This window comes from Lissotriton vulgaris, chromosome 8, assembly GCF_964263255.1.
Source record: "Lissotriton vulgaris chromosome 8, aLisVul1.2, whole genome shotgun sequence".
Taxonomy (NCBI): domain Eukaryota; kingdom Metazoa; phylum Chordata; class Amphibia; order Caudata; family Salamandridae; genus Lissotriton; species Lissotriton vulgaris.
In genome coordinates this window covers 1,396,692,267-1,396,704,915 of record NC_141696.1, presented here as the reverse complement: position 1 = coordinate 1,396,704,915, position 12,649 = coordinate 1,396,692,267, and the positions used below count along the sequence as shown (strand labels likewise).

Genomic DNA, 12,649 nt, shown 5'->3' with positions numbered 1-12,649 from the left:
CACTCCACAAGTCCCCTGGCCCGGACGGACTGATGACACAATTTTATAAACGTTTAGTTCTGAACTAATTCCCCACCCGACCAGTCTTTTTAATCATATAGCAGACACTAAATGTGTGACTCATACAATGAATGAGGCCATTATCTCGATTATCCCAAAACAAGGAAAGGACCCGCAGCACTGTGACTCCTACTGCCCTATAACATTGCTCAACATAGACGCAAAGTTATACTACAAATTCTTTGCCTCTCATCTGGAAGGTCTGATGCCAGACTTGGTCCACCTGGATCAATCAGGTTTTATTAATGGCAGACAGACGCACGACAATGTAAGAAGGGTGATCCATTTGATTGAGAAGGCCACCAAAAAACATATGCTGGCAGTACTGCTCACTTTAGATGCCAAGAAGACGTTTGATCGAGTGGACTGGCCCTTTCTGTTTGACACTTCAGAGATTCGATTTCTGTGAAGTCTTTATAGCAATGATACAGGCTAACTTTGCCGCGCTAAGCGCTAGGGTACTGGTTAGTGGGGTGACTTTGAATCCCTTTTGTCTGGGCAGGGGGTCGAGACAGAGATTCCCCCTTTCCCACTCCTCTTCGCGCTCAGTATTGAAACCCTGGCAGCAAAGATAAGGGAGAACCCCACGATCAGTGGTATCGGAAGACCATAAGATCTCACTGTCCGCCGATGACATCTTACTAACACTTACAGATCTACAACACTCGCTGACAACACAACAAGAGGAATTTAGATAATTTGATGGGGTGGGGGCTTGCGCATTAATCTAACCAAATCCTTTCTCTTTAACCTAACCGACATTGAGATGGGGGTGCTACTGGCTACAACACTTTTTTAGTGGGCAAAGAAAGAACTCACATACCTTGGTGTAAAGATAACTCCCAAGATCTCATGTCTGTTTGCAGCTAACTACCCGCCACTCCTCCACCATTTACAGATTGATCTTAAAAGGTGGGCTCCCATGTACATGTACGCTATTAAGATGGCGGTCCTACCAAAATGTCTTCATCTCTTCCAGAGACTGTCTGTTGATCTAGAACAGGAATACCTACCTTGCGTTCGCACCCTTCTTACAAAATGTATCTGGTAAAATAAAAGAGAATGTCTACCCTTTAACTTACTTCAGAAGCCGAGGGACGAAGGAGGTCTAGCACTCCCAGACTTTGCTCTTTATAATAATGCGCTCCCACTCCAAGTCATTACTGAGTGGTCCCAGCGAGAGTAGGATAAACACTGACTCCATATGGACAGCAATAACAGGAAGAGTCACATGAGATGTTCTCTAGAAACCAAAACCAGACTGCCCACCTAATGCTTATATAAGCACCCCCACGAGAACAACCTTAAAAATCTGGAATGAGGTGTTTGGACTGGCAGCGTGGACGCCCATACATTACAATCAAGCCTTTTCACCAGCAATAAGGCCAGCCCCATTTGATGTATGGAGGGAAGGGGGCTGCCTCACGCTGTCTGACATCTTCTATAAGTGGGATATACTAACAATTGAATATTGTCAACAAAACTTCCACCTTACGAACACTGAATACTTTCACTATCTAAAGCTGCGTCATTGGGCTCTGCAGCCTGGGATTCGAGATGCGGCGACTAGGGAGCTCACACCACTAGAACACATTGTGACGGGAGCTGGGACTGGTAAGGGCGCCATTACCTTTCTATATTCTCTCCTGCTACACACGTTATTCTCCCAAGGACCACGTCACCTTCAGTTCTGGGAGCGCACACTGAGGCATGACATTTTGTATACCCAATGAAAGGCACTCTGGAAAGACATAGTCTGGCACAACCACTCTCTAGGGCTTTGTGAAGCTCACTATAAGATACTTTACGATTTGTACCTATATCCCACCAAACTGAAACCTAACACATCAAACTTATGTTGGAGGTGTTGTTGTCTGCTTGGCGATTTTTGTCATATCTGGTGGGACTGCCCGACAACCACCTTTCTGGAATGAAATCTTAGCCCGAATCAAAGATATGTTAGGGTACCCTATCCCAGGTACCCCTGGCTTCGCACTTCAGGGCTTAAGGGATCATTGTCTGAAATACCAAACAAAAACAGACCAAGCTATAACATGGCTCTGCCTGGGAGCAGCAAAGACTCCAATTGCCACAGCTTGGAAAAAGAGGTATGCACCGGCCCTGACAATAGCATGCACGTCTATGGCAAGCAGTCATAATGGATTTTTAGAGATTACTTTAACACTTTGAATACGCATGGGGCCCTCTGATCAGTTACCTCTCTAGGGGTCTCCCAATAGTGGCCTGCCCCTCGCGGGTGAGAGCACATCATCTCTTCCAGTTCTGAACAACGAAGTCTTAACCACTAGAGTACTGTTTGCAAGATTCATACTCACCCCCATGTCACACGAGTCTCCTGCTATGCTTTTTTTTCAGTTATAGGTTGGTGTTTCCTGTTTCTCTTTTCCTTTTCAGTTCATGAGGAGGGAGGGACATAAGAGAAAGAGAGGGCAACATTTGGGAGGAATGTTTGAAAAATTTCTCCTTATTTGGCAATGCCTCATAAAAATTGGTACAAGGGGATACCCTGGATAATGAGAAATGCTGTGTATTGATATAGATACCATGAAGCTGTAATGGTTTTCCTTCATTGATTGTATTGACATATTCTATATCAGAAAATCAATAAAACATGTTTGACAACCAAAAAATAGTTTATCAACTCCAAAGTCTCATCACAGGGAAAAATATGAACTTAAATAAAAGTTTCAACAAAGCGGAGCCTCGGTGGGCGGTAGGTGATATCACAGATCTGCTGGTTTCAATATTAACAGATTTGTTTTCTGCTGCGGTCACTGAATGACGCAGAAGCCATGCTGACTGACTTGTGTGCGCATCTCTTACTACTTCTCAGCCAGGGATGGACGGGTGGGTACACCCAAGGTCAAGTTGGGGAAGTACTCGTTTGCTGCTCCCTGCAGTGGACAGGTCAACTTTGCTCACTCCATCCAGCGGCTCCCATTATTATAAACTGACAGTTTGTGAAGGGGATCACAGAGTACGGAGCATGTGTTCCCGCGCGGTGGTGTTTGGGTATGCGGGAGGTGGAGTTACAGAATGAGCTGGTAAGCGCTCAATGACACTTGTGGTTTTACTCCCTCAGACATGCATTTTGGACAACCATGATGGTGCTGCTGGCACTCTTTCAGCAGTAGCGGGCGCTGTCCCATCCTGGGTCCCTTTTTATGTATACTCAATAGTCCTAAAAACTTAAGGCTAGGAGGTTTATTAGATGTAACCGTAGAGGTTTCAATTCATTTAATGCAAACTTCGATTAGGAGCTTTGCAATTAGGGGCTTAGAATGTTTTAAGGTGGTTGTCGCTTGTTTTAGGACGGTGTGTAATACAAATTCATTAATAAGCACATTGCATCATTTCAGATCTGTAACTGTGATAAGAGTCTATGAATGAACAAGGGAATGTACAAATAAATAAAAGTAAATGATGTGGCAAGAAATAGGCTATTAAAAACATACAAGCTTTTTTCAACAAATGTGCTCTGGGGTTAGTGGTGAGGTGGATGCAAGGGGTTTGAGAAACAAAATATAGCACACTTTCTCATATGCAATCAGTATACTTTTTTGCACAAGCATGTAACTTGCTTATATGTTTAATCACAATCATATGTCAGTTTAAGATTAAGAACATTTGTGCCGTTTAATCAACATCAATTTTAACGAAGCCTGGCATATTGACCATTCCGTAAGCACTATTAGAAAAACGGCACTACTTGGATAAGTCAGTGTAAAGACACAGTAAAAAGCTTAAAAACAAGCAAGAGACCCCCCCACTTGCAAATAATGTCCTTTCTGCGAATCCACCCACTATTCTATAGATAGTGGGTGCCAATCATTGAAGACACCTTCATTTTACAAGGTTAGACTACTATCTGCCTAAAGAGCTGTAACAAACATTATAAACCATGTTGCTGCAGCTCCCCTATACTTTTATTTTAAACAATCACGAGTGCCCTTGACTCAAGACTCAAGAGCAAGGTTTTTAATAAAGCGACTGCACCTCAATAGGGCCCTGAGCTCTTCAAGGACTCATTTATCTCGTTTTTTTCTATTTACAGGTAAATATTTCAAGAGCAGTTGACTTTCAACAAGCAACTCCCTTGAAAATACATTATGGAAATATCTTCTATAGGAGGTAAGGATTCAACAATGCTTCTGAGAACCCACTCCTCCATCTCTCTAATTTTGGCCCCATGTTTTACCTGCAGTTTCTACCTGAACAGAAGATACGCGGCTGATGAGAAACCTTGCTAAGGAAGACAAAAATACCAAAGCTACCAAAAAATAAATACAAAGGCGGCAATAGTATAAAAACAAAACCACCACTATAACAAAACAGATACAAAACACAATTTCAAATAGGCCGCTTCCTGCACGCAAGCAATGGAAAATCTTCATTCAAGAGGACATGAACCCGACATGTTGGGCAAGTACTTTGTGCGTTCAACCAAGTTTTGATGCACTGCAACAGAAGAGAAAAGGAAATGCTCTTTGAAATAAGATTATTGTGATAAAAAATAATTCAGACATCAAATCGAAGTAGCATAATCTTCACAATAATACGTTCATTGTTTAATTATTCTCATCAAAATATGCTCATTTGTTTCATTTTTAAAAATATGTTAGAAATTGTATACACGTTTTATAGCTACTTGTAGGTAAAGAGAGGTTTCTCGTGTTCAGTAAGGAGTATGTTACTTACCTTGTAAGCACCTATTCATAGCGTACAGTGCAGCAGATTCACATGCTATGCACATTCCTGGCATTTAGTGGTGGGCTCGTACTCTACAACTTGTTTTTTTCGAAGAAGTCTTTGTTGCTCACGTGATGTCGAGATGACTCCTCTTCTATCACAGATTTAAAGGAACTCACCAGCAACCTGCTTCTCTGCCAGACCTGACCCGTGGACACAGGGGCTCTCCTCCGCCGCCGCACTTTACATCCAGGGATCGGCCGCCGAGTGGAGCGCGGGCCTGCTGGACCACATTTCCCAGCAGCCCTGGCGCCTGGATACCGCGCCAGGGGCGCATAGATTTCCCCGCTCAGCCGGGGCTGTCGCAGTAATTTATCATGGATTTAAAGGAACTCACCAGCAACCTGCTTCTATGCCAGACCTGACCCGTGGACACAGGGGCTCGCCTCCCGCCGCCGCATTTTACATCCAGGGAGCGGCCGCCGAGTGGAGCGCAGGCCTGCTGGACCACATTTCCCAGCAGCCCTAGCGCCCGGATACCGCGCCAGGGGCGCATAAATTACTGCGACAGCCCCGGCAGAGCGGGGAAATCTATCACGGATTTAAAGGAACTCACCAGCAACCTGCTTCTCTGCCAGACCTGACCCGTGGACCCAGGGGCTCGCCTCCCGCCGCCGCACTTTACATCCAGGGAGCGGCCGCTGAGTGGAGCGCGGGCCTGCTGGACCACATTTCCCAGCAGCCCTAGCGCCCGGATACCGCGCCAGGGGCGCATAAATTACTGCGACAGCCCCGGCAGAGCGGGGAAATCTATCACGGATTTAAAGGAACTCACCAGCAACCTGCTTCTCTGCCAGACCTGACCCGTGGACACAGGGGCTTACCTCCCGCCGCCGCACTTTACATCCAGGGAGCGGCCGCCGAGTGGAGCGCGGGCCTGCGGGACCACATTTCCCAGCAGCCCTAGCGCCTGGATACCGCGCCAGGGGCGCATAAATTACTGCGACAGCCCCCGCGACGCGGGACGCGCGCGGGTGAAGCCGGGTGAAGCCCGGGCAAAGGGCGGGCCCTCTTAGGCCCTCAGAGGCCTGAAGAGACTGGACTGGGCCATAGACTTTGATCCTGTTGGGGAGAACTACATATATTGAAGTAAGACTCTATTTAACATATGGTGTTGGTGCATTAGTGTATGTGCAGGGTTTGGTACTGTACTCCTACATTAGAAGACACACTAATCGTAGCTATAAGGCTTTTAGATGTCCCGGGCCAAAAATGATAAAATTGCTTCTGGGTTAGGCACTATGGACAATTACCTAATTAAAAAGGTAAACCAGATCAACCATGATAGAAGGGCATCACTAGGTCGAGGGAGTCCTAATATCGTACAAGAAGAAACCCCCCTCATAGTGGTGGATAAAGTTGCGCCAACCAATCCTGAAATCGGAGTAAGGAAGGACATGACGATTGTAGCACAAGTGCATGCTGAGAGGCATGAAGATCGTCCTGTGATTCCTACTAAAGACCCAGAGCATACTCCGTTAGCCCCAAAATCGGTGAGAAAATACAGAAAAGCGCGTGTGAGACGTGGGGGGAAGCACTGTAAGAAAAGAGTAGATGTAGCTGAACCGAAGAGGGGACCTGCCCTGAACTTAATGACTGGAAAACAATCATCCTTGGGGCAAATAGGGATTATGATGACGCCAAATTCTACAAACCATGCAGGAGGACATAGTGGGTATGGAGACTCCTGGAGATATGGAGGGTAAAGTAAAAATGTCTTCTAACCCTAACATTGATGTTCCTCTGTTGTGTACTCCCATCATTAACGACATGTCCATGCTAGCTTCATACAATAGCATTGATGACGAAGGATTATCAAATTCACCGAGATTTTCTACTCCATCCCCATCCCCTTCCAATATCAGCGATATTACACCACTCAAGGTGAAAACTAAAAAAAGAGTCGGTGGACCCTTAAAAACTAGGGAAGCTAAAATACAAAAGAAGGCGTTGACCTCAACATCGCTGAATGCGGTTGATTTATTGACCCCCCAATACGACCCCCTTAATAACAACAAATTGCCTTTCTGGGGAAGATGGCTTGTTGGAAAAAATTGCAACTCTGATAAAAACATTTATGCACCCCCTGCTAGAAAAGACTAGGATGATTAACACGCACCTAGACTTAATTGATAAAAAAGTAGAACGTAATACAATTCTACTGTCAGACCTGACTAAGGGGTTTATTAATATAAACACTATAGTAAAGCCCGGGAAAACGTTGCCACAAGCAGAACAAATCCCAGTACATTCCACCCTCTCTACAAAAGCTTGCCCTGGCGGGAAAAAAACATCCAGTGTCCCCCAAAAAGGTGCAGACACCCCTTCTGTCAAAGAAGAAGTCAGAAATTATAGCTCATCCTACAACCAAAGTAAGTGATCAGACGCCGACTGGGGGGAATAATTTGATTTTCAAAAGATAAGGTAGAACTCCCGCAAAGTAAGGCTACTAAGGATAATGGGCATAGGAACACGCATAATACAAATTGGCAAGCACGTAGAATAGTAGACTTACCGCCTGAAGCTGCTCCTTATGTGATTGTCATGGCGGGTGTCCCTGAGCTTCCTCTAGCCACATAGGAAGACCACCGAGCCTTAAGAAATAAAGTCACCTATTGGTTACGTAACAACAGACCCTTGCCTGCCCACATTAATGGGGAAATTTTAAATGTTAGGCGGTCAACATGGGTGGGCTCTCGACCAAAAGACAGGAAAGGGGATGTAATCATTATAAACTTTAAAGATCACAGAGCTGTTAGGCATATTGGGGATTGGTATGAGCCAATTAGTAGTGACTCTATTTCTACACACTATCTTAGCTACTTCTATCCATATGTTTCAGCCCAATATCCTAAAACTTATGAACCACAAAGGCAGTTCACAAAAAGGTTTGGTTCTAATCATTTTGGATATACTCAGAATTTTTCCTTCCAACCTCAGAGATTACCCAATTTCTATCCTAGGCAGCATTATCCACCAACCCCAAGCCTTAATTCTAGGAATAATTACTTGTGGGATAACAGAGGCACAGCTCCACGTCTTTATAACATTCCTGTCCACAACCAGTTTGATGTATTCTCGGGTCTTGATTATGTGGATTGACAAAAACAGGATACTTCTCCAACCAAAACATCAGGATTAGGGGAGAATAGTGATGAAATCAAGGAGAATAGAAGAGATCAGGGGGCACGCGACGAAAACATTATTCAACCCGCTACTGTACCCACTGTCACTCATGGTTACAATGAGGAGGTAGGCTGTATGATACCCAGTAACCATGACTTAAAAGAAGGGGGGAAGCGCAGAATAGCATGCCAACCGACAGGTCGCAAGGATTTGAGTAATGTACCAGTGGTTGATTGCCCAGTAAATGACAATAAAAAATTCTGTACATTTTTATTTTGGAATGTGGCAGGATTGAGGCAGAAAATTAGTAATCCAATCTGGGAAAGCTTTATAAATGGATCAGACATTTTGGCTCTACAAGAAACCTGGACAACTGATCCAGTGTTCTTAAATGGGTAAAGAACCTTTTTCACTCAGGCCATGGGGGGTCAACCTGGGAGAGCAAAAGGCGGATTAATTACGTTCTTTTCAAATCGGCTTAAGTATTAGCAGGTACATTTTACGTCCAAATCTAGTTATTATCAAGTAATCAGGTTAAATAATAAGGGAATTAACCTGGTTCTGATAATTTTTTATAATAATATCCCTAAAAATGAAATCCTTAGCACCTTTACAATGCTGAGGGAGGATATACAACATGAAATTGATAAAAAAGACAGGGAGGTAACAATCTTATGGGGGGGGGGGATTTTAATTGTCCACTCTGCAAAAAGGGCAAACAGGGCATCTGCGGCTTAATGTTAGAACAGGACATCAATTTACCGCACTTTGATTACTCTTTGATGGGGGATAGTTTAAATGAAATATTGTTCATGTATAATTTGGGATATGCTAATGAAATTGCCCAAAAACCAACCCCTTTTGCCCCCACATTTATAGGTAGAGGAGCTCTTACCACAATTGATTTTATCATTTCCTCAAATAGCTATAGTCACAATATTAAGGGGCTAAAGATTATGGAGGTACCTTTAAGTGACCATCTGCCCCAAACAATGGAGGTTGAAAACCCATTTCCGGAGAAGCATGATGACATGCACCCTTCATGTATAGTTACCAATGTCGTTCTTGGGAGACAGAATGGGTATTCTCTAAATTGGGGAAAGGTGGTCCTAGAAATGCTCCTAGGAAAACTGTTGAATGCCTGTTCGGATAGCTTTGCAATATGCTTGAATGAGCAGTCTAACAGCAAACAGATTATAAAGCACTTCAACATTATAGCCGCCACAATCAGAAACTGCCTGTGGGTGGAGGCAAAAAATAAGGTGAAGGGTAATAAAAGTTGGTTTGATAAAGCATGTACAAGGGCACTAACTGATTTGAAACATGCTATTCACAGCACACCCCGAAATCCCTTACAAATAAGAGCTTTTAGGAAAATATATAATGAGGCCCTAAAGAAAAGGAAAGATGTTATAAAAAAGGAGGCCCTAGAAGCTTTATGCGTAGCATCGCAGTCAAAAGATGTATCTGCTTTTTGGAGGGCCGTAAATGCCCCTCTTCTCTATGACAATTGCAAGGCACGAATAGAGATTGCTATTGCTGAGGAGGACTGGATGGAACATTTTTCTAGCCTTTATAGGTGTCAAGATGATAGTCCCACAATAGGCCCAATTGTAATGGACAATACAGTGTCAGGGGTTGAGAAAATGGTGATAACATTGGAGGAAGTCATGTCTGGCCTGAAAGCAACTAAAGGATGCAAGGCCGCAGGTCCTGATGGGATACCAGCAGATCTGTACCAAGCCAACAGCGAGATCTGGGGCCCTATGCTAGTACAACTATTTAATGCAGCACTAGCAAGGGGGTTGAACCCGTCTTGGTTTACTTCGGTCATTGTACCGATTTACAAGAAGGGAGATAGGCAAGATTGTGCTTGCTATAGACCAATCTCCCTCTTGGACTCCTCCATAAAAATCCTTGGCAGAGTCATCCTGGCAAGACTCCAAAGCTGGGCTGAAGAGAATGAGATAATGAATGACCTACAGTTTGGATTTCAGAAGGGCATAGGAACAATCGAACAATGTTTAAATTTAATGATTGTCCAACAAAAATACACAAGGGTAAAGGGCGAACGCCTGTATCTTACGTTTGTTGACCGTACGTCGGCGTTCGACTGTGTGTCACATGCGAAATTGTGGGAAATTTTAAAAGGTTTGGGTGTGGAACCCTCAATCATTTGCTTTTTAAGAGAACTATATGCCGGAGCTAGGGCTTCGGTTCGCTATGGAAAGGGGGGCGAATGTACCAGAAAATTCGGTGTTGAACGAGGAGTACGCCAGGGGTGTGTCCTGGCTCCTTTTTTATTCCTGGTTTACATTAATGGACTAGAGCGTCATCTGCTGCAAGAGTGCAGGGATATGCCTAGGGTTGGTAAGAGATCTATCCCTGCACTCTTATATGCAGATGATGCATTCCTGATGGCTCGATCCCCCTTGGCCCTTCAAAACTTGATAATAGCCTTTGAAAAGTTCATGTTGAGTTTGGATCTGAAAATTAACTGCAGCAAAACCTTCTCCATGAACTGTGGCAAAAGAACTGGAAAGCAAATGAGAAGAATGTACATAAATAATGTTCCCTTGGAAAACACCTCTTCTTTCCCTTATCTTGGCATTCTGTTCCATGAATCGGGGGGTTGGACAAGTGCAGTTAAGGCCAGAACTCTTTTGTTCTTAAAAACAATAATGGCCTTAAAGAATGTTATAAAAAAGCTGGGTAAAAAGCCGATAAGAGAAACTTTAACTATATATAATGCCACGTGTAGATCGGTAGCTTTGTATGGCTCGGGTCTATGGGGATATTCGAACATAAACTCAATTCAAATAGCCGAAAACAAGTTTATGAGGGATGTGCTAGCAGTACCACAAAGTGTGGCGACCTATATCTGCCACACTGAGCTGGGACAACCTCATATATCAGACATAATTAGAACACAACCCATCCTTTTGGGGCACAGGGTGTGGACAACGAATGAGTGGGTTATGAACCAGGCTATGCTCCAGGATATGTTAAAGTTGGAAAATGTGGGTAGGTTTGAGTGGCTAGATTACGTAAAACGTTTCCTTGTTGAAATTGGTTGCCAACAATATTACGATGATCCACTCACTATGGTTAACATATCTAGGAAACTGTTGAGTAAGCAATGTATGGAATACCTAGAGGAGAGGAGAAGGCGAGATGAAATGAAAAAAAAGACAGTTACCTCGCATCTCCTAGTAATAACTGGTGATAAGATACAGCCGTATTTAACGCTACCGATGTCCAATTATGATCGATTTCTCTTGACCCGTTTTAGACTAAACATTGTTTTTAGACTCTTGTCCTTCCCAGAAATGAATTCATGGTCTCAAAATTTGCCTATGTGTCCATGCGATGAATCGTCGTCCCAATCTGATATTCATATTTTATTTTTCTGTAAATTTGACATTTTATCTCGTAGAAAATTCCTTATCCCGATTCTCAAAGAAATGAATTTAAATAGATGCCGCCCAGCATTTTTAGAACTTCAGAGAATAGATACTGTTTTAACTGTTGCTGTAGTTTTAGGCTTTTGTAAATTCGTTTTTAAATTGCAGAAAACAATTGGTTTTAATGAAATGTAATGGAATGGTATTTTCAAAAAAAATTCCCTGTGTAAATTATAAATCATGTTGTGAACTTTTATGGTTATTATTTTTTAACCGAATAAAGTACTTTTGACTGACTGACTGACTCCTCTTCAACTGAATGTGCATGCTGAATAACTCCAGAGTTAGATTGGTCATTTTTTTCTACCATTATGGCGAGTGAGGGTGGAGCAAGGAAGATATAGAAAGGATTACGCATTATATGTGTAAGGCTAAAATATATGTACATATCTGAATACACAATATTTATACATAAAATCTAACACCAGTGAATGCCTGCTAGGGATGCAGGAAGGGTGTATGTGAATTTGAAGCACTGCACGCTATGAATAGAGGCTCACAAGGTAAGTAACATACTCCATTTGTGGCATTTGTTGGCTGCAGATACACTTGCAATGCATAGACTGTAAAGCAGTTTTCTTCTCGTCGTGGCTTTTAGGCATCAGGTGGTGCAGATATTTGGAATAAAGTCCTTAACACTGTTTGACCAACAAGAGCTTGCTGTCCAGCGTGGACATCCACACTATAGTGTTTAATAAATGTATGTGGATTAGTCCATGTAGCTGCCTTGCAATGTCAGCTACAGGAATGTTCCTTAGAAAGGCCATAGAACCACTTTTCTTAGTAGAATGTGCTGTGGAACTGATGTTAATGTACGTTTGGCTTTCATGTAACCTATCTGCATGCATTCTACTATCCATCGCAAAATTCCTTGTTTTGAAACTGTCTCTCCCTTTCTAGTGTTGCAGAAGGGTTATGTTTTCCTAAAAGGTTTAGTCCTATCCAGGTAATACAATAAACCTTGTTTACCATTAAGCGTGTGAAGTGCTCTTTCTGCTACGGTCTCTGGTTTTGGAAAAAACACAGGGAAGTCAAGTGTCTGATGTAAGTGAAAATGGGAGAGGACTCTTGGAGGAAACTTTGAGTACGCCCGTAGTCTTAGCTCTTGTTGAAAAACTTGAAAGTAAGGTTCTTCTATTGTAAGGGCATGCTACTCACTATCCCTTCTCAGTGATGTGATAGCCACTAGAAAAGCAACCCTCCATGACGGGAATTGTAGTGGGCAGGAA

The 12,649-nt window shown here is 43.2% G+C and overlaps 1 protein-coding gene across 1 annotated transcript in view; it reads right to left on the bottom strand.

Moving 5' to 3' along the window:
* Window positions 1–2,632: 2,632 nt before the first annotated feature.
* Window positions 2,633–12,649, bottom strand: part of LOC147698809 (E3 ubiquitin-protein ligase TTC3-like) — a 1,497,644-nt gene continuing 1,487,627 nt past the window's right edge. Inside the window, exon 46 of the mRNA XM_086935406.1 lies at window positions 2,633–4,539. Coding sequence (XP_086791532.1) covers window positions 4,432–4,539 — 108 coding nt within the window. The 3' untranslated portion in view covers window positions 2,633–4,431. The remainder of the gene's footprint in view (window positions 4,540–12,649) is intronic.